Below are 26,009 nucleotides of genomic sequence, written 5' to 3' on the forward strand. Positions count from 1 at the left end.
GATCAGACCATATTGATCAGGGTTTTATCCAGTGGGGTCTTGAAAAATCTTAGAGAACGGAGTTGGCACAGCCCATCTGAGCAATTTGCTGCCCTGCCCAACTTGAAGGTTGGCTTAAAGTTTTTTTTTCCTTAACCAGTCAGAACCTTCCTTTTCACTTTGTCTCCTGTTCTCCTGCAGGGCAACACTACAAAGAGCTCAGTTCTATCCTGTTAATCATTTCCTCATAGGTAAAAGAAGACTCTTATTAGCCTAGAGAAGAGAGGAATGTGGAGGAAGAAGCTAAGCAAAGCTTGTTCCTTCGGCTGTTTCATCAACATCTCAGTGGCCTTCCACTGTACTTGTTCCAGCTTATCAACATTTTTGTTTACTGGGGAACCTAAACTGGATATAACATTCCAGTTGCAGACTAACAAGTGCAAAGCAAAGGGAGTAATCACTTCCCTTAGTCCATGTTCCTTATTCCTAGGCAGTGCTGGGCACATTTGCTGCCCGCTGGCACTCAACTAAGATGCCCATATCTTTTCAAAGGAGGAAAACGTAAAACAATCCATGCCAATTTAATGCATAGAAGATATCTAAAATGAAAAAAAAAATCTAGTATTTCTGAGTGATCTTTTTATTCTTGTTACTTGTTAGAATTATGATTGCCACTGATTATTGCAAAATTGATCACTATTTGCAAATATTTTGTGAAACTACTGCTAGTATTAATGAAAGTACAGAAACAAAGTACTAATGCCATCATACTACTACTTCTTGCATGAGACCTATTACTAGCTATTTTGTATAATTTTCACTGTAGCTAAGAGAATACCAAAGAAATCTCCTACGTAGATAGGTAAAAATATACCTCTCATATCAAGAGTCTTATGGCTCCTAGGATACAGACTGATAAAATACAAATAGATGTCCTCTTGCTGGCCAGAGCAGTACCATGGCTTCAGATTGATGTCATGTTCTGACTGATAGATACATTTTGTTCCTTAGCTCAGAGAGATACCTAATGTGAGTCTCTTCTGTCACTCAGAAGAAATCACTAGTTTTTTTCACATCAGTATAACAAAAAGCCAAATACACACAGTTATTGTTGCTTAGTAAGTATGGGTCTTGCTTTGACTATTAGGGGCTCCTGTCAGCTATAGCTACATAGGACCCTGTTCTTATATCGATAGGTGATCACTCCAACTGACTGAAAGGGATTTGTTTAGCAAAATATGCATCAGATAAAATAGTACTGGTGGTCATGTTTAAGAGCCTAACACAGAAAAGGAGTATAAGAATTACTTCTGAAGTGCACTGCGCACTCAATTGGAAAATGAGGTAATCTTACAGTTCTATGATAGATACCATAAATAACAAATTCTATATGTAATTCATCACTTCAGAATTTTGCAAGTTTGTGCATAGAACTAGATGTGTTACTAGTAGTAAAAACCCTTACAAAGTCTTCCATTCCATTCTTGCCTTCTGTTCTTGGTACATTCTTGGTGACACCAATTTCATAAAGCAATTGAAAATGAAGTTACGAAGAGTGTAACTTCGATAAATGGACTTACATCAACATGTTAGTTTGATTTCTTATGTTTTAGTAGATGCATATGGGAATTAGAGAAATGGAACTAAACAAAGCCATGCTTACCTACTAAAACTCAGAATTCATCTGATCTTCTGTTACGTAGCTGTTTCATTTTTGCATTGGTTTCAGTGATGTGAAGCAAATAAAAATGCTTTCAAGTCTGTATTTGTGCTTAGCACTTAACTGCTGTTTTTTACATTAATCTTGAAGATCGCTGTATCGCTTATTATATCTCTTAACGTGTGCTCTTCAAATGTGCATGCTCTTGCCTAGCTGTGGTCATTCATTAGCCACAACTAAGAGCATAACAAATGAAGAGCTGTGGTCTTTTGAAAGTGTATCAGATGGTTAAACTATGATCCATGTTTTCACCAAGAAAAAAAAACCACAAATCTGTCATTCTCAGCTGGCCTCACTGGACACCTATTTTCATTTTAAGATGGCAAAACCAGCACAGGCTTACCAACTGAAGCAACTTTGATCAAAATTATTTCCTTGGTTGCCTATCATAAGTCTACAACTTAGGTTTTAATGTGAACCATCAAACAAGGCAGCAATTCTATTAGACACATCATGCTTTTAAATATTTTTCACAAAAGCAGTCTCTTAAGAAGCCAAAAACCTTAAATGTGAGAGAATAATACAGAACAAAAACAAATAGAGTACAAAGAAACAGAAGAGATCTTTATAGATATACCTAGACTGAGATGAGAGAGCGGATGAAATAGTGGAAGCTGCTACTGACATGTTCTTGGACCCAAGGACAGGCTTAGGTTGTGAAAGAGAGCTGGGGGCTGCAAGCACTCTGCAGAAGACACAGTAAAAGTATGAAAGCATATATACAAAAAATTTACAGGGACAAAGTAGTGCCATCAGAATCAAGCTCTGTCGGAGTTCAGGTACAAGAGGGCTGCTGCGTAGTTACCAGGGACAGGTTTTCTGTAGCATACATCTGCAGGCTTACAGAATAGCACAACCAAGCACATTCCCAGAGAACACAAGTCACAATGCACACATTATGTAAAAATCTTTTTTAAAAAAGTCTATTGAAAACTAAGAAAGACTGTATTTTGAATTCAGATGTTTCAATCTGAATTCAAGCAAAAGATTTTAATATAAAAGCACTATCAGAAGATTAACCTCCTTCAGAAAACACGTTACCAACATGATTAGTTGAATAGAGGATTTAGTTTTGAGGCATATATTCACATATCAATTTTCTTCGTGTTACTGTTTGAAATAGGGAATAAAATTGCTTAAATCATATCATTATTTCATGTAAAAGTGCCTTTCAGCATAGTTCTGAATTACAGTGTAATATCCTATATTCAAACCTCCTTTGATAGCTGGTGATTGGCTTTCTTGCACTGGACTAAAAACATTGGATTCCTGTAGGTCGCAATTAGGAAAAACATTATTGAGGTAAAAATTAAGTAGTTGGCATGCATAAGTAGTTCAAGTGAACTAGCACAAATTTAAAAAGAAATAGAACCAAGAGAACACTTCCAAATCCATTTACAGAATTCTAAGGTATGAGAGATTACCTCTTAGATCTCAATTATTTTAAGTAGTTTATATTATTGGAAATGTGCTTTTCCCTGGGTTTTTAAAGCACTCTAGAATACATATCTTTTAGGAATAATTATGTAGCAAAAAACATAAAAAAAAGAACAACAGAGAAGCAGATTCTATGATTCCAGGTGCACTAAACAAAATTCACTCTCATTTTCCCAACAATCACTATAATGTGACAGCAATGTGAGTCCTATTTCTGCACAGGCTGAGTTTGATCATTTCTGATACACGACTGGAACTCCTACTGCACTCTACCAGTGTTACGAATTGGCATCTCCTTGAAACTCACATTAGCTCTATAGCTTAGCTGCATTAGAGGAAAAAGCTAGATAAATCTGTTAGAGATGACTTAAAACTTTACAGAGCACTCAATCATCAGATGTGTGGTTTTGCTGAAATTTGCTACAACTCAGTAGGCTCAATTACGAGTGACCTACTTTAAAAAAAAAAATTCCATTTCATGCCTCACTACAGAAATATTATTAAGAGAAGCCACATTCAACCACTCCTAAGTACTGTGATGAGTTTTAGTTTCACTTGAAGTGGTAGAAAAACATTTCCAGTTTTGACCGTAGAGTTGCTTTTTTGAAATATAAATTATATTCCAGACTTAACATCCTTTTTTGTCATTTGTAGGACAGTTTTATTTTGCAAATTCTTTACAATCATGAACATTCTTTGAAATAAGAAAAAAACCCACAGAATTATATAAAAGCATACAAAATAGGCTACAGCTTGTACATACAACATTCTTAAGTTTAGAATGTGTATGCAGCATTTCCAGAGCCATACAGGGGTATATCTGCAAAAGGACAAAGCAACGAAGCATTACCTTTGGAAGGAGGATGAGAAAGACTCTTGCACTACTGAGGTGGGAGTGGTTGCTCGTGGTGTCATCATACTGGCTGTATTTTGAGCAGCAGTAGCAGGCTGATGTGCTGAAGCATGTGGTGCAGGGGCAGAGGCAGGGCTGGTAGACACCGGAGCATGCTCAACAGGGCTACTAATTAGAGTTAAATTAAATAAAACAAAAAGCATCTTAAAAAGCTGCATTTCTAAAAGGACAGCAAAAAGCCTACTATGTTTGCACCTGAAGCTACAAACATAGTAGTGTGCTGAGTTACTGAGAGAAAAGCACAGTAATGCAAAGAAAAGAAAAGGCATTTGTTAGACTTTTCTGCACAAGCAGTTAGGACTGTAGTGTAGCCCTGCATGACTGAAGTTTACCCCAGGTCTCATACAGCACTTAAGTCCTGCTCCCACTGAAACCTGCAACAGGAAACGTGGCGTGGAGTTCTTAGATGTCGTATTGACCCTGCCACAAGCTCTTCGAATTACGATAAATTTCACTCAGCATTCATTCCTGGAGCAGAAGTTTACATTAAGGAGTAAACCTCTTAATTAGATGTAGAAATGCAGTTTGAGGAACATTATTATAGTTCTGTAGCAGCAGGTTTCCTACAAGTTCTGAAAGCCTAAAAATATAATCAGCACAGTTTTGTGCTAAGTTTAATCATTTCACGCGATACGGGTACTGGAAAGATGTTAATAAAGTGTCCGTTGACTCCTACCTCATCTCTGCCCTAAATTCAGCTCACGTTCTGCTGGCCATCAACCAATAAGAACACTTTACACATAAGAACAGTACACAACATACAAGGGGAAAATACAGCATAAAATGCTACTATCTCACACTGAGTCCTCTCATGGCATAGATAAATATAAACATTCATTTTATCTGTAATTGAAAAACAGCTAAATTTAAAAGAAAAAAAAAATTATTCTTCTGTCCTGTGGCCATTTTACTAACATTTCCTTCATTACCTGCTATCTGAGCACACAGTGCTCATTATCATATTTTGTCCTTGAACCTTCACTCAGCTTTAGAAAGTATAACTCATACGTTACAGGTAGACAAATTGGGTGAAGTTGATCTATCAGACAACCTTGCATGGCAGCACAGAGTATCCACCGTTAGAAACTGAAACAATCTTTTGGGAGGCTCAGTTTATTGTCTTCAACTATTTACAGGGGAGAATAAGGTTAGATATCAGGAAAAGGTTCTTTACTGAGAGAGTGGTCAGGCACTGGAACAGCCCCCCAGGGCAGCAGTCGTGACACAGAGCTGCTGGAGGTCAAAAACCAACTGCAAAATGCACTCAGACATAGGGTCTGATTTTTGAGTGGTTCTGCACGAAGCTGGGAGAAAAAAGGGAAGGACGGAAGCATAATTTTGTCTTTAGACCAATTCTACTGTGGGTTTAACTAACTTTTATCTACCAGAACAAATAAGATGCCAAAAATTATAACCAATTGCAATTTGAGCTTTCAAATTATCATACTATTTTGGGGCACAATTTTCAGATATAATATGGCCATCTAATAGCCAGACATTAGGGTCATTTTTCTTGATGCCATATTTGTGTGTTATAGGTTATTTTCTCTAGCAGTTATCTCAGTGTGTTCAAAAAACAAACAAACAAACAAAAAAAAAAAACCAAAAACAGAAACAACAAACCAGACTACACTATTAACCTAATTGTCTTATCCACAAACATTGGTGAACATCATTAAAAACAATGGCTGCATTTTTACTCCTTCTCATCTAACTTATGAGTTAGGTTCTTACATGACACCTATGAAGGTGACAGCATGTAAGTGATTCTGTCATACAACGTAGAAACAATGCCCAGAATATTCTTTTCTGAGCATGCTAAAAATCAAATAACAAAAGGCAGCTCGCAGTTCCAAGACTGCTTTTCAGCTAGGTTTCAGCCCCTAAACATTCTTTCTCTCAACCTTTTTTTCTGTAGTTTTTTCATCACGTATTTTCTGCCTTTCAGCCATTCTGCCTAACGTTTTCTTATGCTCCGTTCAGAAAGGAGCTCTGATTTAAGATGGTGCGCTCCTCGGCAGCTAGAATGAATGTCCAGAATTCCTGACACCTCTTGCTCTTTAAGAGACTGTCCCCTCCTCTTGTACCTTCTCCTCTGGGTTTGGTAGTCTAAATGATGGTATCTCTTATTTTAACTCAATATTTTACAATCTGATTAGCTGAAATTGAAGCATGCTCGTTACACCCAACTTGAATGCAAACCACAACAAAAACAGAATGTTTTCTTCCTTACAAATTTCACCTGCAATTAGATAAATAGCAAAGGAGCTTTTGAAAATACTCATCTTGTTGAAAATTCTGGCTTGCAGGCCATTACGTGAAAAGTCTTGCAACAGTTTTGCAAAAGTTTGTTCATCACAATCTGCATTTAAGTTCAAGATGAACTTTTCTACCTTGATGTATTTGCATTTTGTTGTAAATTCTTCCATTTCTGTAATACATCACTGCAGAGCAGTGTAGTTGCATATTGTACATCCCAGCTATGGATCATGGGCTAGTCTATTACTGAGTTTAAATGCAGAGGAATATTCACAGGATTTCCCTCCTTCCCCCTCAGCAACAGCAAGTACTGGGGTTTTAGCATCACATGACATTGACCAAAACTTAATACTTACTTTGACTTAGCAAACATGAAAAGATAGAAACTATACAATACCACATATCTATTTTATAATGGAATGTAATCCATGTTCTAACAACAATATATGATTTTGCCTATTCTGTCTTTCCATTACCACTGAAAGGAAAATGGTTACAGATTGCAAAAGAATCTCTGAGACCGCATACCTTGAGTAGAAGAAAATAGTGAGGTTAGTTAAGTGTGGAAAGGATCTTCAAAATGTACACCAAAAGACAATCTGTGATATATGTTTAAAAAACAAGAGAGAGAAAGAGAGACAAAGAGAAAGAAAAGAGAAAGAAAAGAGAAAGAAAAGAGAATATATGTCCATATGGACCTGTGTGGAGAAGACGAATTTGAACTGGACAAACACATATGAATTAAATGCAAACATACTGATATAAAATTTAAAAGAAACAAAATTTTTTTATCTTACATGCTGTAATAGCTTTTCAGAGTGATTAAAGTGTTAGAGGCTCGATCACATTCCTGCAGGGCAGAATACATTAAGAGTTTAACAGAAAAAGGAAGTAGAATAGATGTAAATGAAATAGGGAAAAGCCTTAAAAAAATATCACAATGATCTTATTATACACAAGATGGGCAGATGACAATAATTCTGTATACTCAGTTTTACAGAAACAGTTCACATTAACTTGAACTGTTATTAATTGATCCAATATAAATTTTAAATAATTTTACTTAGACATTCAAATAAAATAATTCTCTTTCCCCCCAAGACTGCCTTCTTTTCAGAATTCCAATTTTATTTATTTATTTATTTTTTAATTCCACTGTAGAAGAATTTTGTGAGCAGGTAAACGTGAATGGTGTTTTACAAACCAGGTTACAGGTTAATTTTTTCTTTAAAGGTATTACATATACTTTTAATCTTCACAGTATTGTGTATTTAGAGGAAAATCACAGGAAATGGATGTTCTCAAACATTTCCATTTTTGTTGTAACCAATAAACATAAAATCCATGATGTCAGTTAGGTAGATGAAAGTCAATACATATTCTCAACTGATTTTCACTTACGAAAGTAATACAAATCAGTAGAGGTTAAAAGGATAATTATGGTTAACAACCATACTGAGAAAATGTGGCAACAAATGCACTCTAAGATTTAAAATACCGTAATCCCAGTAGAGTCCTAACTTGTGACTTTCTGTCCAGAGAACAGTTGAGTAGATTAGTAAAGCTGCTTTTAGTTTCCTTTATATAACATGAAGCCCTGTCTGTTTCAAGTCATCCAACAGAGCTCTTGTATAAAATTGAAAATAGAAGGGACAAATCAAAAGGTATAGAAAAAATTCTCTATTTTACTGCTGCATTCATAGAAAAAAAAGGTGCCAGAGGAGGTATTTAGAGAAAGACATAGCTTGGAAGAGTTTTGCATTTGAATTTGACAATGTTTGAGAAATACAGTGCGTAACATCAGCTGCTGCTTTTCCACAGAAGGTGCTTAATGACTTGTCTCTATGTTATAGATGAAATCCTTACAAGTAAAACCCACAGGAATTAGAAGTTGCTGTAATTTGTAGAACTTAGACAGCTGCCTTTTAGGCCATAACCATTTCAGTCTGGAAGAGTTAGAGATTGTTATTACCAAACCATTCCAAAGCTCCAAACCAGGTCAGTTGCGCAGTTACACATCACTGTGTACCTTCGATTACTGGATGAAGAAAGAGAGACTTTATGGCCAGTAGTGACACAACTGGCTTCCCTCTGACTTGTACTCACTCCAGGCCTCACAGAGCCCTTGGAGGCCATTGGCTTAGCACTGCCAGTGTTGGCACCCACGGTGCATGACTGAGGAGGCTGCAAAATACTGGAGGTCACACACTTTGGCACATATGTAGTAGCTGTAGCCCTGGGTAACAAAGATTACAAGCAAGTTGTAAAGGAGATATTTGTTATCAGGTCACAGATTCCCGAGGTAATAGGTTTTTGAGGAAGAGAGAGAATTCCAGTTACAGAAGATGCTGGTGTTTTTAAAATAAAAATAATTGTTTAAGTTTTATGGTTTTCAGAGGTATTACCATTTCATATCCACATCAAATAAAGCAGCATTCTAGAATACGAACATCTATCCCCTTAAAACAGCAGTTATTGTTTCTGTGCAGTGGGCAAAGCCTTTGGCAGGAACAGGGGCAGGAGTGTAACAAGGTAGCTGAAAAGTCAAGTCTGGTTTAGTAATTAAGGCCTCATTTTTCTGTCTCTTCTTTTTCCTGTAAGAAGATTTATATTTGTAAATATCCAGCATGTTCTTCAAGTATTCCTAAATTCTCACTGTAGGAGATCATCATGGTATTGCATTTGAAATCACAACAAATTTTGATGGCTCATTACTGCATAAGCCAGGGAAAGGATGCAAGAATTTTACAAGTACCTTGTGTTAAATCTGGAAACCATATTGCTAGGAATATCATAATAAGACACATGGCAAAGCTGCAACAATAACAGATGGAGGTGGATAAAAGCAATGGTTTGACAAACCATGCAAGATTAAGGCAATGCAGTGTGACACTAACAGCAGTCATAAATCAGATATAGTTCCTAGTAAAATCCAAAAGAAGAGATTTCAGTGGAGCAGCTGCATAGTTCTGTAGATGGTTTTACACAAATCAAACAACTACTCAAACACTAGATGTGTTATTGAATTTTTTATTTACCTTATATACACTTGCTATGCAGGAATCAAGGTTTAAATTTTTTTTTTTTTCCTTTTTGACATAATTCTTATTTTCCTTGCGTGTCCAAGTGCCAGTTACCATTGCTTATATCATTAGTCAGGATGATGCTTGCACTTGGATTTCAATTCTATGCAACTTTTGTTGAACTGTGAGAAGTCTTCAGAACAAATATAAAAAGTATTTGTTCATGGAGGGGTGAATAAAATTGGAAAGAAATGAGGTAAAATTTGTTTCAAGGCATGAACTAACAAGCAACATTTCTTTGCTCCATTAAACAAAAGATTTTAGATTCATTTAAGAAGTACCTGTGCTTCAGCTCTTGTTTGTACCTTCATAGGTACATTTCTACACATAACTACAAAGCGTGCTGAGATTCTTTGGGAAAAAATCACTTTTGAAATGAAAGAAATTACAAAACCTCATATCCCATCAAGGATCACACAACATACACAAGAATCGATACAGAAATGTTTATACAAAAGTTCCAAGCAATTAAATCCCCTTCACTACTATGTCTGCTACCATCTCACAGACCTTTCTGAATTCTACATCAGAAAGAAATGCCTAGCAAATCTGCTTAGTTGAAACCTATTTATTGAGAAGGCAACATTTATTGCCTGTTTTTGAGGTAAGAGTAATAGGGGGAAGGAGGCCAACTGAAAAGGGGTAAAGGAGAAAACACAGAGCAACAATTACCTGTTTTGTGATGCTGCTGCAGCATTTTCTTTGTCTCTGTGAAAGGAGGGAATACCATATGAATAAAGGAAATGCAATTGTTATTTGTGGCAAAAAAAAAAGAAAAAAAAAAAAAGAAAAAGAAGACAATCAAAATACAACCAAAAAACACACAGGGCAAAGGAACATAGGTTTAGGAAAAATGTTTGGTTGCCAAAAGCATCATAGAGTGGTTGCTCATAAACCATAGCTACAAGAAACATCTTCAGCTCTTAAATGAAACTCACCAAATTTTCAGGTTTCCCCATGAGCAATGTCTCTCATTCAATATTAAAGAAAAACAAAGCAAAATTACCAGTTTTGCAAGTCTAATTTCTCATGCAAATCTGGCACGGTCTGTATGTATACAATTTCAAGAATAATTTTTACTTAGTTACTTCCTTTTTAAAAGAAAATTCCAGTGGAATTCCAATGAAATATAGTCTTATGCCAAATCTCAGTGGTAAAAATAATCAGATTGGGGCAGTCCTTGAAGATCTAATACTTTAAAAATTATTAAAAAATAAATGGTTAACAAAAAACATATGGATTGCATATGCCTGGCATCACTTAAAAATTCTGTCCTACCAAATAATTACTAGTTTTCTGAGTTATAAATTTTATTTAAACAAGAAGTTTCATCTCTTCAGAGAAGTAAGGAACAATTCAGCCTCAATTTTCAGTGATAGTCTGTAAATCCTATCAACACACTCATAGAAATAACTGATTTATTTGAGTGCAAGCAACTCTATATTTGTGGAAGAATTGTAAAGACTGTAACCCTTAATCTTTAGACTCCTATGTTTGAGATCTAGGTGAGTTAAATATCTGAGATAAGTCTCAAGATTTAGCAATATGGTGATGATTATTACTTTTTAGGACAACACTCTCAGACATATGGCTTGAATTTTGGGTGGTCCTCTATGGAGCCAGGAGTTGGATTTGATGGTCCTTGCGGGCTCTTTCCAACTCTGGATAATCTATTATTAAAGACTATACTGTCAATATAATCAGCCTCTGACAAGAAAATCGGCTGGAATCTAAGCGTGTTTAATGTTAAAATGTGCCAAATTAGAATATTTCCCACAACTGAGATATAAAATTACAAAATACACAGCAAATGTCCCCATTCACCCAAGAGAATCTCCTTCCTGAAAAGTCCTTCCAAATAAGAAACACAGATATTAATTTATCTTGATTTGGTGTGCTCTGATCGTTGTCTTACATTATATTTTGAAAACTACTCAATATTTTTCATTAGAAGTATTTTGTATATTTCTGTGTTTCTGTGTGTACACATGCATACACACATGTGCACCCTTCTCGTGGTTTAACCCAAATAAATTTATAAATGCTTGTCTATCAGCAAAGACTTCAGCACAGATATTCTCTAACCTCCCAATTTTTAAAATGCCCAACTAAAATGTAACCCTCAAAATAAATGAATTGAAGCCAGACTTTCAAACACAACAGGTTTGAAACGAGACTCAGATGTGTCTGTCTGACTAAGAATGTCGTTACTGTCTGAATGGAAGAACCTGACTTGAAAGAAAATACCCCAGTAAGATGAATTGCTCACCACTCTAAAGCAATGAGAAACCAAACACTGCCTTATGGTAACAAAGCTGAGATTTCACTGGAACATCCTGTATAGTAAAACCAGGCTGAAACAAAGTGGGGGAGGACGGATTAGAAATGGGTAGAGAGTGGCTAGGGTGGGAAAGCGTTAGTATACTGAGAGTCATCATCATGCAAGTCTGATAATAAATAATTACAGTTGCAGCCTGAAGATAAAATAAAGCATTGTCTAATGTCAGTGTTACGAAATACTCATGAAAAATTATAAAGCCAAAAGGCAGGCAGCTGGGGGTTGAGCAGAAGCAGTATTAGGCCTCTGGTAAAACTGTTAATCTGATCTATTAATCTGTTTTTCTGCTTTGCTAGCTATGGCTACGCTGAGAAATGCAGAACATCACTTGAGCTTGAGATAAGGATTTTACAAAAGCTTTCTCACTGAGTTTACAAGTCTAACAATGCTGAGTAACGTGGCAAGGGGAGTTGAGAAGGTTACGGAGATAGATAAGTGTAGTAAACATACTTCCACAGAGTAAAGCAAAGAAAAAGGCAAAGTAAAGGGAAAGATGAGCTCAAAGGCACACAGTACTTTCTCAGTGTTGCTTTCAGGAACTATTTCTCTTCTCAGTCAACAGGAATAATTCCTGCTTGGTTAATAGTGAGAAAGGCACAAGATCAGCTGTGCCTTACTGGTGATAATTGCATTTTGAAGATCAAAATATTGAATACCCCGCCGATGTTACAGTCAAAATGTTTTTTGCAAACTCAATACAGAATTAAATTTACTTTTGAATCAACTACATCACTGGGACAAGCTTGGTAAAGTTCATACTCTCTCAACACATACAAAATCAGCTCAGAATATTATGGGCAGTTTGTATCCAACATTAGTGGATATTAGTTTTGAGCTAACTGGGTGAGATTTAGTATTAATGATTTCTCTGCACTCCCTTTTGTCCCAGCAAAATAGCTTTTGATAGAGGGACCTCAGTCAATGACTATTTGACAAAACACTGCAATTCCCACAAGGTTTTGTTGAACACTGGACATATCTCTCAAACAAGACTTAAGTATGGAACATACTGTCTGTCCCAATTATATAGTTTGTTATACAGCAGAAAATATTAAATGTTACCTTCTCATAAAAAATGTGCTATGTGATATGGTCATAAAGACTGAGTTAATTGAATGATTAAGATAGAGTCATATTCTCTCTCACACTAGCAAGAGTTTGAGAAACAAAATGTAAAATTCATTTGCAAGCCAAACTTGTGTGTTCTACTGGACCCTAAAAGATCAAAGACCCTAAAAGAGCTTCCGCTGAATGAGAAATTATGTGCTAAGCAGAAGAAACTTAGTCATTTGATTTCCAAATATAAAATAAAATGAGAAAAATTCCCAATCATTTATATATAACAAGTATTGAGATACTAAGCTTGTGCACTTTCTACCTACCTTTCCTTAAAGAATCTAGACTTGCTCTTGAACAGCTCCTCTCTGTGCCATCAAAATGTTTTAGACAGAGAATCAATCTATAATGAAGATCTGATGTTATGAGGAAACGTTGGCATCCTAAGAGACCACAAGGTCCTTCAACTCCTTTCTGTGTTTCAATACTGAAGCAGTACTGAGAATACAACACATATATTCTCAGCATTCTCCTGCAGAATTTTTTTTTTTTCTACATTTTACACACAAGGAACTAACTCTTAATAGAATTACTAATGACCAAATAGAAGGTCCATGGCAGGGCAGAGAATTGAAATGAATCAGCATTTGAATCCCTAACTGAGCACTGTAAACATCAACTCATTCTCTTTAGCAAGAGATTATGGAGTGATTTGTTATAAATGTTAGTATGCAGACTATTGGTATTTTCTTGTATAGATCACCCAGTAGCTTTCTATCAAAGCAGACACCTGAAAAATATATTGGCCTCTTTTTAAAAGAGGAAGTATTTATTAAGAATTACAGATTATTAGGGTCTCTCTCTCTTAAATTAAAAAATTCTTTTTCTAGCATTTTATTGTGAATTTGCAGGACCTTTCCTAACTAGACTAATAGATTTTATCCTACTACGTGCTTACATTTACATAAACACATTCTCTTAGAAATAAAATTTCCTTTCGAGAAGTTGAAGTCACAAAATATTTTTTCAGAAATTTCTTTTAGGGTGCCTGGGAATAAAATTAAATGAAGGCTATTTAATAATTGCCTTCCAAACATTTTTTTCTTGACAGCAAGAAATCCTGATGCTGTTGGACACTCTTTACTGAGCCACGGTAACTGCTGATCCAGTTCTGATTCGGTAAGGCAATTTTTACCTTTGTGTTTGGAGCTGAGAATTTTTCCATTAACACGTGAATATAAAACCATTGAGATGGCTTATCTTTTTTTTTTAATCCCCAGTGCTGTGTTTTTGTAACTGCAACAAACTATTACCTACACAGAGACACCACAGGACACACACAGAAAAATCATAGGCAGTTAACTGGAAAGGATAGAAGATAACTATCATGCTGGTTTAGTTCAAACTTTAGCTTGGGATAGAAGAATAGCTAGTCTCTCTTTTTCAGCCACCTTAGTTAAGAATGTGAGCAGCCCACGCCAAAACAACTGCAGTTTAACCTGCCTATATGTCTGCTTTTCAGAACAGCAACATCCATTTCTCCCAGAAAGTGCTTTGGTTTGCACACACAGTGCCATAGAATAGGAAAAGCACTGTCAGATATTCATTAAAAAAAACATACAGGTACTTATTCTCAACAGGTACTACAGAACTCAGTCAAAGCAGCTCACTAAATCAAAGCAAATCCCTCCTATGGATTTTAGTGGCATCTAGTAATATGTTATCGCATTAAGCATTCAAATAATTATTGAAAATTATTTCAATTGAAATTGAAATAAAGCAGCAACTGTGCTGTGTGTATTGAGGTGATTTGTCCAAGATTTATATAGAGACATTTGACATGCAAGTATGCTTTCCAATTTATCTTATTGGTAAATGCACCATTTTAGTAAGAACAAAGACTGTAAAATCCTGAGTATATGGAACATCTTGAGCTTGGATGTATTCCAGCTCAAAACAAACAAACAAAAAACTGCAGATAACTTTCCCTATCTTGGCCTTAATTCTGCAATCAGATCTATCTGAACATTTCCCTCTACTGTTTAAGAACTCTACTGGTAAAGCACAAATATCTGCCAGCAGGAACCCGACATAGGAACCTTTCAGATTGTATTTAGGACCACTGTAGACAAGGACAGTGCACAAGTTCAGATACCAAAGGATACCTAAGCTGGGAAATGATTCCCCTTTCACTGAAGCATGTTTTCATTATTGAAACTTCACATTGCTTCAGAGAAGCTGAGAGAACTCATAGACCTCCTTACTGTCAGCTGGAAGGTTTTCAAGCCAATTTTTTATTTGTGCACTCAGATACACTACTGTGCCTTTTTGCTTAGATTCTTAAGACAAATAACCAAGTATGAGATAAAGCAGTTGTCGGTATTTTTTCAGAACATGGGTTACATTTTATTTCACAGATTCCCTTAAGAGTTTTCTTTATTTCCCTTCCTCTCATTGGTAATTATATAACATTCTGGGTCAACAATTGATTACATGGAAATGAACTATTAGGAAATTATTAGTACCTAATATAATTCTGTTAACATTAATGCAATTTAGAAACAAAGAAAAAGGAAGCCAGTGCTAAGCCATCAGCCAGTTCTCCAACAAGGCTCTGTGAATCGCTCAGATGATCCACAGACCACAGCTGGGTGCTTCCAGGTTACACATGCCTCTTAGAAAGCTGTTACATGCAAGAACTGCTTTTTCCTTGTTAGACTGAAGGCAGTAGAAGAAAACAGTACAGTAAGAGAAAGCTGTGCCATGCACTGGTATTTTGGTTAGCCATCAGCATCAGTGGCAGGACGTGTGTAGGCATATATATACTTATGGGATGCATACAGTTCCACAGAAGGAAGGAAAGCAGTGTGCATTTCTGCCAGTGAAGAAGCAAGTGCTGGCCATGAACATGCAAAAGACTGAGATGATAAGTAAGAGATATTAAAACACAGCTCACTACAGCCAAAAAGTGAACACAAAAGTGAATCATGAGCGTCGACAGTTTCTATTATTCTTATGTGTTACTTACTTTATTACTATTCCATTGAATTTATTAATTTCATATGAAATTCCATCTCACTCCCTCAGTTATAAATGAGTGCATTCAACTGGATACGATAGACCTTACGGCTCCCACCTTTGAGCAATTTGTTCTACAGAGAACTGGCTTCAAAAAAAGCCATCTATGATATCTAAATTCACTTTTCCCATTGAACTTCAAGGAGTGTTTTGGGGAAGGAAGACATATTCGATCAATTTACCCTTCTGGATTCACTCACAAATCCATAGAAACAATCGAGTTTATTTGCTATTGCAATGTTTTGCTTTGTTGCTCTTCAGACATTAAAAGGTAAGCAGGGATAAGAATAAATAGATTTACTTAATATTATTTACTGTAGTAATGTTGCTGAAGTGAAAAAGCTAGCTACCAAACTCTTCTTTATTTTGTGTGCTGTTATAGAAAAGTAAGCTATACTCTGGGAGGATTTTTGGTAATCTGCTTAGTGTACAGAAAGAAGCCATGCTAACCTCTGTAAATTTTGGCATATGAAGGAAGAGGATCAAAGTACCTTGCATCTTGTCTTGGTGGTATCAGATAGATAGCTTTGGAAATGAGAATAAGGCCACTGTTCTTGAAAGCAAACTTAAGTCAATTCATTTTCATGTACATTGGAGAAGGTCTCTAATAAAAGGCCGATTAATGAAAGCTATTAATTGGTTTTACCAAGACCTACCACAAGAACTACTACTATTATTTACCATACCAAGATTCTAGCTTTTTCCATTTGCAAATTAGAATTTGTGCAAGTGCCCCAGTATTTTCTAAAGAAGCCATGGAAGCAGTCAGCTTATTCCCTGCAGGAGCCTGAAAGTACAAGTGAAAGATTGGTCGCCCCTTCCTGTTTATTCCTTTTAACTAAGAAGGTTATAGACAATTCTGTGATACATGAGATACGCTTTTCAAAAGTGATAAAGCACTCCCTAGAATTCCTGTCCCTTACACTCCACACCGTTGTGCATAATGACAAATAAACAGCAATGAAGAGAAAGTGACCTTTACGTTTATTACGTAACAAAAAATTCCCTCTCCTATCCATGCAGGCAGGTGTGAAAAGAAGGAGGCAAGAGAAGGAGCCACAGAACTTTTCTTCTCTTGATTTCCATGCACAAAAGGAAGTGAGGTCAATTTCTCATGCCTGCTTTCCTAAAGACACACTCTTGCCACATCCATCAGCATGCCCTGCATGCAGTCAGTAGTCCTGCTGCAAACTAAGCACTCTAAGAGGTGAGGAAGAGACCATTTGTGTAGGAGACAAAGCAGCAATATTCAGGAAAAAGGTTAGTGTATAACAAACGGTCTTATACCACAGCAGAAAATGAGCATTTCCCTGTGTCATAACCAGACAAGCAGATTTACCTGGAAGGCCTTTTGGTTTTGATTTCCTAGTGGCATCAGCTTTGCTGTATCTTCGTTAAATGCTTATAACACTAAGGCTTTACTGGAAGCACTGGGAAGGACAGGGGACTAATATCTCTATCTGCATCCTGCGTTTTACTATCCTTTTTAGCATGGAGATTGCGTAGAAGACACTCACCACCATCTCAGTGTCCTCCACTCGGTGTAAGAGTCATGATTCAAAATATATTCAACGTAGAGCAGATATACCTGCCTATCATCAAAGCCATTTTAAAGAACTACATGTCTCACTGAGTCTTCAGTCAGGAACCCAGTTTAAGCTTTACTGTCATTAACTGAGACTAGTTTTCCTACGGAAAACAGCAGACTTCTGCAAATGGTCAAGAAACAGTGGAAGATGAGGTTGACTGATCAGGGGCAACTTAGAATGAGATAAGCCTGGACATATTAAAAACAGGAAAACTTGACCTCCAGCCAAAACAAAGCTAGCAGACTCTCATAACTATTCATGAATTCTCATCAGGTCTAAGCCTGTCATAGTCTCCAGCAATGAGAGATAACAGAATGACAAATGCAGCCCAGCTTCTCCATCTTACAGAAAAAACCTGCCTCCTCCTCAGGAAGGAAAAACACAGCCTGTTAACATTTACACGAGGAAATATTTGCAGCATGAATTTCTGGGGCTTGGAGATCACCAGGACAACATAAAAGCAGATTTTTGAGGTGTAAGAGTTAAGGGGTTGCCAGGTTAAGTATGAACAAGAAACTAAATTAAAAAATTAGATTTTTTTTTAAGGGATTGGATCAGTAGAAAGATGTTGTAGTAAACAATCTTGCATTAGGGGTTAAAGACGGCAAATTCTACAGGATTTTTCTCATTTTAAAAGTTAAAAAAATTACCAACTATTGAAGAGTTTTTTCTATTAGTTTTTCCTATGGTTACATGAAGGACTGAAATTCTACAAGCTCATAGAGTACTGTCAGTTAATTTTCTGTCCTCCAGGGAAATGGTTTATAACTCTCTCATTATGATTACATGGCTTATGTGCACTATTGTTAAATCCACAGAAGCAGAAATAAGGGGAAGATGTCCCTTAACTACATTTGCATTAATTTCACTACTAACCAAACTGTGCTTTTCTGATTATTTAAAAGTATCTTTGAAAATGACATTAAATATAAATATTCAGATATAGTACAGACATTTTCATTACAGTACATGCACTAGAACTATTTGAAAGAAATAGTATCCACATATTATGTTCATAAACCATTTAAGGATACCCAATTCCTATTTAAGTGAAACTACTATCATGTATTTATTCAGAAAACCATTTAATTTGGTTGAATAATAGAATGAAGACTTTCTATTTAGGTACATTCATTATCTGTTTAAAAAAAAGTAAATTGCATAATTACAGTTTAAATTCTCCTAAAATCATCTACACATAAATAAGATTTACCCATTCTGAATTGATGTCTGATATTAGCAACACACAGGAGAAGTAAAAATGTTACTCTTCTTTTGTGCTGGTATCAGTTTATGCTGATTGTCCACAGGTGCTATTGAGATAGGATTGGAATTTGTTTGCATTCCCATAAGGAAAATATGAATGAACACTATACATTAAATGGAATGTTTACTGAATTGCTACAGTACTTACATTTTAAAAAGTGAAGTACATTTTAAAATGGACTGCTGTCCTTGTACTCTAAAATACAAGTCAAACTTTTTTTTTTCCTTTTTTTCAATTTTTTTTTTTTTTTAATTTATTTTTTAAACCCTCATATTTGGTCAATTTATGCAAAATCCTTCAAGAATAGCAGCTTTTCCTGCCCACAAAATGAGAGTTTCAGCATGTTTTGTTCTCACCAATATAAATTGCAGATGTTCAAAAGCTTCAAAAATTGCTTCAATGTTTTCATTGAATTTCAAATTCACATGTTAATTTCTTTGGTCAGAATTACTGCTACCAGATAAAATAAGCTAGCCTGCCATTTAAAGAATAATTTAAAAAAAAAATGTTATTTGGGCTATAAGCAAATCTGCAACAGAATTAACCTTTTGTTGCTTTATTAGCAGAAACTTCAGTTTTAATCAACGCTAAGGTCTGCTAATGCAGATTGCTAAGGGATCATATCAACCATTTCTATGGAAACCATAGGTGTAGATGTAATTGAAATACTTTTTTTATTATCATTTAATGATCAGAGCATAAACTAGAAGTGATACTTCTCTGGGTGTACTTTAACCAAAAAACAGAAGCACATGGGTGCCTTTTGGATAGATGTACCTCAGTTTGATGAGCACAGTTTAAAACTGAAGCACTGTTGTACTGTTCAAATAGAAAGATCCCATTTCACCAGCAGTGTCTCACGGGCCTTTATACATTAATGTGTCAGAGAATGTATATTATTAAAAAGGAAATCTGTAAAGGTATTATCAGTGTCTTCTCATCTAGCATTTATTAATTATGCCATGTTCTCTTTCACAAGAAAGAAAGATTATTTCAATTATTTTATCAGGTTGATTCTAATTCAGATAGTTTAAGGGTCAGTAAGAACTACAGCTAATAGGGAAAAGCTTTTTGACCAAATTTTCTACTGTGGAAAGAAGAGTGCACCTTTTTTCAACAATCAGTTGAAGCAGTTATTGTCTTAAAAAGGAATGAAGTACTGTGTAAAACAGGCACATCATTATTTTAGTTTTAAATCCATTTATTTGAGATAAAGCATGATGCTATATACAGAAAAAAAAATGTGGGTCAAAGCAAGAGCAATACAGAATGGGCAACATGTCCCTTTGAACTTCGGAGTTGCTTTTATAAACTTCAGTGCACCAACAGTACTATATATGTCGTCTTACTCCTAAACACCTCTAGCAAAAAGTCAATTCCTTGCAGGTCCTGAACAACCACATTCTATCTTTCATCTAATGACAAATTTAGATTTCAAATATTATAGCAAGTAGTCTTATCAAATAAGTTTTACTAGCATTATATACTGAAGAAAAAATGATAACGCTTAAGTCTTATTTCAAACAGCATCGTTTGACTATGTGAACTAAGCAGGTTGTACATTTAGCAAACTCTTGGCCAGGCTCAGTCAGCTTTCCTTTTCATCCTATGTTCTCATATTTAATTATCTTTACAGCAATAAAAGTCAATAAAACCTAAGTCTTCCTCCTAAAGAAACACTGTGAATAACTTTCATTTTCTCCTGTAAGTAAAGTCAAAAAAGTAACACAATGATCTTTTCCTTCTATCTGTATATTGAAGTTGCATTTGATATCGTAAAGGACAAAAGCTAATCTAATTTATACCAAAGAACGTGAACAAGGCAGTATGATTATTTTTGCTTTTGGTGACAGAGTGAATTCCAGGCTAACAACAGAAAACTACCAAAGACGGGCACTCAGAAAAAATAAAAACAACCTAGCAATCATCTTTCCTGTACGTGTGTTACACTCTTAGGCTTTAACTCAGGATAGCAGTTATTTCTTTCCTGTAATTCTCTCTCACATCTTTGCCCACTGAATGTGGGCTTTTAACTTTTAACATTAAGGATTTGCGCCGACAGGCCGTGATGCCAGTTGCGCAATTTGGCAAAGCGTGGGCTGTTACGTTCCGTTTCAAACCTTTCCCTGTGGCATGAAGAAAGAGAGAGAGAAAGACAGAGACAGAGCGAGAGAGAGAGAGAAAGAGAGAGAGAGAGAGACAGAGAGAGATACAGAGAGAGACAAAGAGAAGAAAGAAAGGAGGGAGAAAGAAAGGGATTAGGGAACATGGCTACCACTCCCCTGCCTTATTATAATTAGGGCAATGGCAATTTATTTGGATTTGTTTCCCCGGCTTTTGAATCAGTGCAAAGAAAGCTGGACGATCCTTTTTAGACCATGAATGAATATTTTTGCATTTGTTCATTTCTGAGGAGTAATTTGAAGTAACTTTATATTCTATGACTTAAATTTGGTATTACAGGTCTGCTTTTGCTAGAAATGCAGTGCAATCCCATTGTTTTCCTGCCAGCAGATTCGCCTGGCTCTCCCCTCCCCAACCCAAGCAGTCATTTAAAGTTGATTCAGTACAGGAGCAAAATTATTGCAAATATTTTCCATTCCGTAACTAATACATAGGCCAGCATATTTATATCTATTTCTCATGCTGTCCTATAAGGCCATCAGATGCAGCATTCAGCAGTAGTTTCTATAGGTTTCTCAACAGAAGCAAGTACAGGTATTTCTGATCGTTTGTGTTGAAGAGCAAAATAACCTGGGATTTTCAAAAGTGCAGTCCTGTGAATAACTGACCTCCCCCTGCCAGTTTTGACTGCAGACTGGTGCTCTTGAGCAAGTGGTAAGCGATGTTCAGCACCTCTCAGACCTTAATTTTTTCTAGATGTTCTATAGCTTAAATTAAGATTTTGCAAACAAAAAGTGGATGGAGGAGGATGTGGGATGAGAGTGTAGTCAAGGAGAAGTATGTTATTTACAAATTTATTTGATCAATTGCAAACAGATTATTTTACCTGTTCTGCCTATTATTTAAACTCAAAGTTAACTCCGTTAATTGTAGCAGAACTTGAGAGTGAAATCAGTGAAAAAGAAAGGAACAGACCAAACTGGTTTTACTCCTCAGGCTGAATATAGCACAAGACATTGAACAGTGTAAATATCAACAAATTCACTGATATTTCTCAATTTTCTTTCTAAACCTAAGGGAGTCTTTATGTATGACTTCCTAAACTATCTTTTAATTACTTAAAAATATAAAAGTATTTATTGCTGAACCACTAAAAGTGTATGGTGGCATTTATTCCAGTTACACTGAAGTGCATTAGCTACAGTGGGTCTTGAATTTCATTAATTCCCTCACTGCTTTAAAAATATATCCCTCCATTCAAGGAAATGGCATTAAGAAACACCTGCCAATCTTGAAACAGATATCATCTGTCTGGAAACTGTTCTGTAACAATCATCACAACAGCAAATTAATGTTTCCACAGCAAGTTATGATCGTATGTGCGCCTTCAAAGTAGCAGTAACATGAGCAAAAGGAAGTCATGCTCTGCATTCAATGATGTTAACAGAAAATAAATACTGCCTCCTGAAGATTCTAAGTCTTACCGATACCACTCAAAGCAAATGTTAAGAAGTTAGAAGCAGCAATCCAAAAGTGACTATTTTTATGTAAAATGAGCCTGCCAAAAGTGAGCCACGTGTTCCTTTTTCCAAGTGTTTGGAGGAAATCTTACTGCTGTCTCATGCAGCTCTTGCTGACTACACTGAAGAACTGACACAGAGACAACGGGAAGCACCAGAGGGTGACTGCTCACAACATGCTCTAGGACCAAAGTCATTCATTCTGGCAGTTTACATTTTGAAACATTTAATTTTTTTTTTTCCATAAAGCCAAAACAAGATCAGTGCAACATTTAACCTGACAAGCTTCGCACCCCACAATTCTGTGACAGCCTTTTGCGTTTGAGAGCCCAGGAAGCCTTCCAGCTGATCTCCTAACCGTGGGCATGGAGCAAAACCTGGTTGTACAGGCTGTACAGTGTCTACCATTATTATGATGGTAGAGTGAAGTTCAAGTATTAATTCTGTGCATCTGACATAGCTTCTTCCACCCTTTCCAAAATCAAAAGATGAAACAGAGAGAGGTCCAATCAACCCAAGAAAACATATGATGGACGCATGCACAACCAGTGCCTGTGCTACAAAATCTGTGGGTAGGGTACATACAATGTATGAAATAGGCACCAGGGCACCAAGATGAGGCAAGTACTATCAGTTTGCTGTGAAAGAGGCCCTTTTTCACTTCTTGCACCAGAGCTTGTGATGTATTACTACACACACTGTACTACTAACTATCCACTACAATATTCCCTTCTGCCTCTACTAACAAAGAATGTCCTTAAACTTCTTTTGGTAATCCAGATATGCTTAAATATACTCAGAATCATTACTGTCCTTGTGGTAAAAAAAAAAAAATAACAGTAGCATTAATACATTAAAACTGCAGAAAATGTGCAATGCGTAGTAAATACAGTCATGTACTTTTAAGTTACACTAAAAAATGTAATTTACACTATGCATGTTGATGTACTAACTTTTGCAATCTACCTAATATCACATTAAACTTCCACTATCTAGTGTTTTACAAAGCCAGAAACTACATCCAGAAAGATCACTTCTTTAATAAAATGTATTACTATCAGATGTGTGTATAGGAGAACTGTTATGTTCGCTACAGTATTTCAAATCCCCCCGTAGTAAGGATTCACATGTGTGCTATTACATCAAAACATGTAACGTAGGGTACGTTTTCTAAGAGTTAGGCTTGCACATTTGATAGGAGAAATGAATCCAGCAGGAATGTAATGCCAAGCCCGATGTTCAGGCACCCACCCATGAACTTCGGTGAACTGCAATAAAAGGCTTGTGGCAGACATAAAACTGGAATTCTGCATACTGTATTTTCATAGGGAAAATGACAGCCATCTTTCTCACTAGCTCAACTTTGTAGCTTGGACTGTGATCGAAAGCTCAAAGTATTCATAGAAGAAACATGCTGGTAAAAAGATGATGATGACAAAATAGAGCAAGTGGATTGAATATCAAAGAAATCACAAACCCAACTAGTGGTGTAGAGTAGCTAATGTGAAATAGGAGTTTGAAGTATGGAAATAGAAAATCAGGCTTACGTGCAGGATGCTCCAATTCAACTTCAGTTATTAAGCTGTACACAATAATGTAACAAAAAGTGGATCCCTGGCAGTATAGGAAAACCTAAGATGATCACAGGCCTTTAATTCCTTGTTTTATTTCTGAGCATACTCATTTTATCAGCATTATTGTTAGGTCATAGAAGGAGACAAATATATTTCACCTCAGCAAAAGCAGTCCTGTGCTTCCTTATTATACAAGTTTTGTTTGCACTTCCAACAAAACGTGAGCAAATGATTATGGATACGAATAGAAAGAAGCTCCTTTAGTGTATCGTTTCAGATGAATCAGATGTCAGTCAGGATCATCCAAATAAATTGCACATAAATTTTAATGCTATCACAACATTACATATTTTCATACAGTTACACAATCAAGCAGTTACACAGGATTTGGTCTTAGAAGTTCGCTGCATTCACACACAGAGTAAAGTACATAAAAGTTGCATGGGCAGGGAGCTTTCAGATTTGAACACACTTTTTTGTACTGCCTTAAATGCATGCCAGTTTGTTAACCCTTTTCATTCAAATTACTCTCACGGATAGCATTTTAATTTTAGTTATTTTTAAGTAACTGTGTTAGAGACAATGTGTAAGGAAAGAAAATAGTTCTGTATGCTAGTATTAATGCTGTTTTAAAACATTATTTGGTTATCACTAGGGACAGAAGCCATGTTTTTCACAAGGAGTCTCTTACCTTGATCTCCTCAGGGCTTCTTCATCTGGATCTTGCACTGCAGGAAAAAACCATTTCCATTAGAACAGAAATGAAGAAAGAAATAATCAGCTTCGTGATAAAATTACAAGTTCTTCAGAAAAGCGTCAAAAGCCTGTTTAAAGGTACAGTGATGCTGACTTTACAGCAGTGGCTTTTGTTACAGTGAGAAGAGGAGCAGTTTCCCTAGAGCTAGGCAGAAAGATCTTAGGAAAGTGGCTATTACTACAACAACCTTTACTAGCAGCATTTCATAGCTGTAGGCAATGACCCTACAGAGAGGGCTTGGTGTTCTGTGCTGTTCTGTGGAATCACGTCAGAGTTAGCAGTAGATTAATACAAGGAGCAAAAACTAAATATTTCTGTGATGTTGGAAAGGTTCTTAACCTAGAACAGAAACAAGATCTGAATTTAGCACCAGATGGTCAGAAAAGTATTTCTGTAGGCAATAACCAAAGAAGTTCAAACTCGTATAATGTTCACAAAAGATTTAGGTTTAGACTAAAGGCTGATAGAGGAACATAGGTACAGTACAAACAATGATCCCTGGTTTTTTGTTTTTGTTTTTTACTTCAGGAATTCACTTCTATAGAAGTCTGTTACAAGATACTTAAGTGCTTTATCCTTTCCCTAATGAATTGAAGACTTCTATGAATAACTGCTGGAAGGGTCACTGTGCATAGATTACATTTGTAAGAAAGGATTATACGGTCCCAGATAAACTTCTACTGTACAGTCTTATACTTATTTTGGTGAGACCCTTGGCAGATCACAGATTTTCTTCATAAAGTATAAGGTGAGACACAAAACTTGGATTTCCTAATTCCCTTATTTTACATTCAAGGCTTCTCTGTCTGATCTTAGCCCTTTGTGACAACAACTGCAAGAAGAATGTGAACCAAGTATTAGTCACCAGCGTTAGGATAAGAAAATAAAGAGACAAATCTAAAGCCAGGATGAGGAAGATGCTTTGTTATTTGACTTACTGAACTCTGTTCCAGTCATCTGAGCAAGGATGCGAAAAGACTTAGACTGCAGGTTGGCAGAACGGCGGCTCCAGTCTTCAGTTTCATCTTCAGGCTTGTTCTGAGTTTTGAGAACAGCCTGATACACCGGAGATGCACTGTCTACGTGAGGATCTTTAATAGGAAGGGTACTGCAATTCAGAAAGTGAAATGTTGTGAAACAACACGCGGCAGCTTTCATCTTAACTTCTCTCTGGTCTTACAGCTTCTCATCCGAACTAACAGCAATTCAAAACAAAAGGACAAATACATAGATTAACATAGGTGAATTAAGAAAGATTTTGCTCGTTATAACTGTGCAATCATTCAAACCCTTATATTAAAAGCACTGTGAAAAT

General features: G+C 36.1%; 1 protein-coding gene and 1 long non-coding RNA gene across 5 annotated transcripts in view; one reads left to right on the forward strand and one right to left on the reverse strand.

Moving 5' to 3' along the window:
- Positions 1–13,965, forward strand: part of LOC122175250 — a 47,319-nt gene extending 33,354 nt beyond the window's left edge. Inside the window, exon 4 of the long non-coding RNA XR_006177360.1 lies at positions 13,897–13,965. This is a non-coding gene — a long non-coding RNA (uncharacterized LOC122175250). The remainder of the gene's footprint in view (positions 1–13,896) is intronic.
- The window catches only part of LDB3 (LIM domain binding 3), a 122,005-nt gene that overhangs the window by 22,768 nt on the left and 73,228 nt on the right, over positions 1–26,009 (reverse strand). For 3 of the 4 annotated variants that reach the window (XM_042862727.1, XM_042862728.1, XM_042862725.1), the window contains 3 exons: positions 25,633–25,802; positions 24,629–24,665; positions 10,064–10,099 (listed from right to left, as the gene is read on the reverse strand). In XM_042862727.1, the coding sequence (XP_042718661.1) occupies positions 10,064–10,099; positions 24,629–24,665; positions 25,633–25,802 (243 nt within the window). Of the gene's footprint in view, positions 1–10,063; positions 10,100–19,902; positions 20,846–24,628; positions 24,666–25,632; positions 25,803–26,009 lie in introns of those variants that run through there. The other variant, XM_042862729.1, reaches the window with a different exon arrangement.

The sequence above is a fragment of the Lagopus leucura genome, unplaced genomic scaffold, assembly GCF_019238085.1.
Source record: "Lagopus leucura isolate 7727_CA_CO unplaced genomic scaffold, USGS_WTPT01 Super-Scaffold_739, whole genome shotgun sequence".
NCBI lineage: Eukaryota > Metazoa > Chordata > Aves > Galliformes > Phasianidae > Lagopus > Lagopus leucura.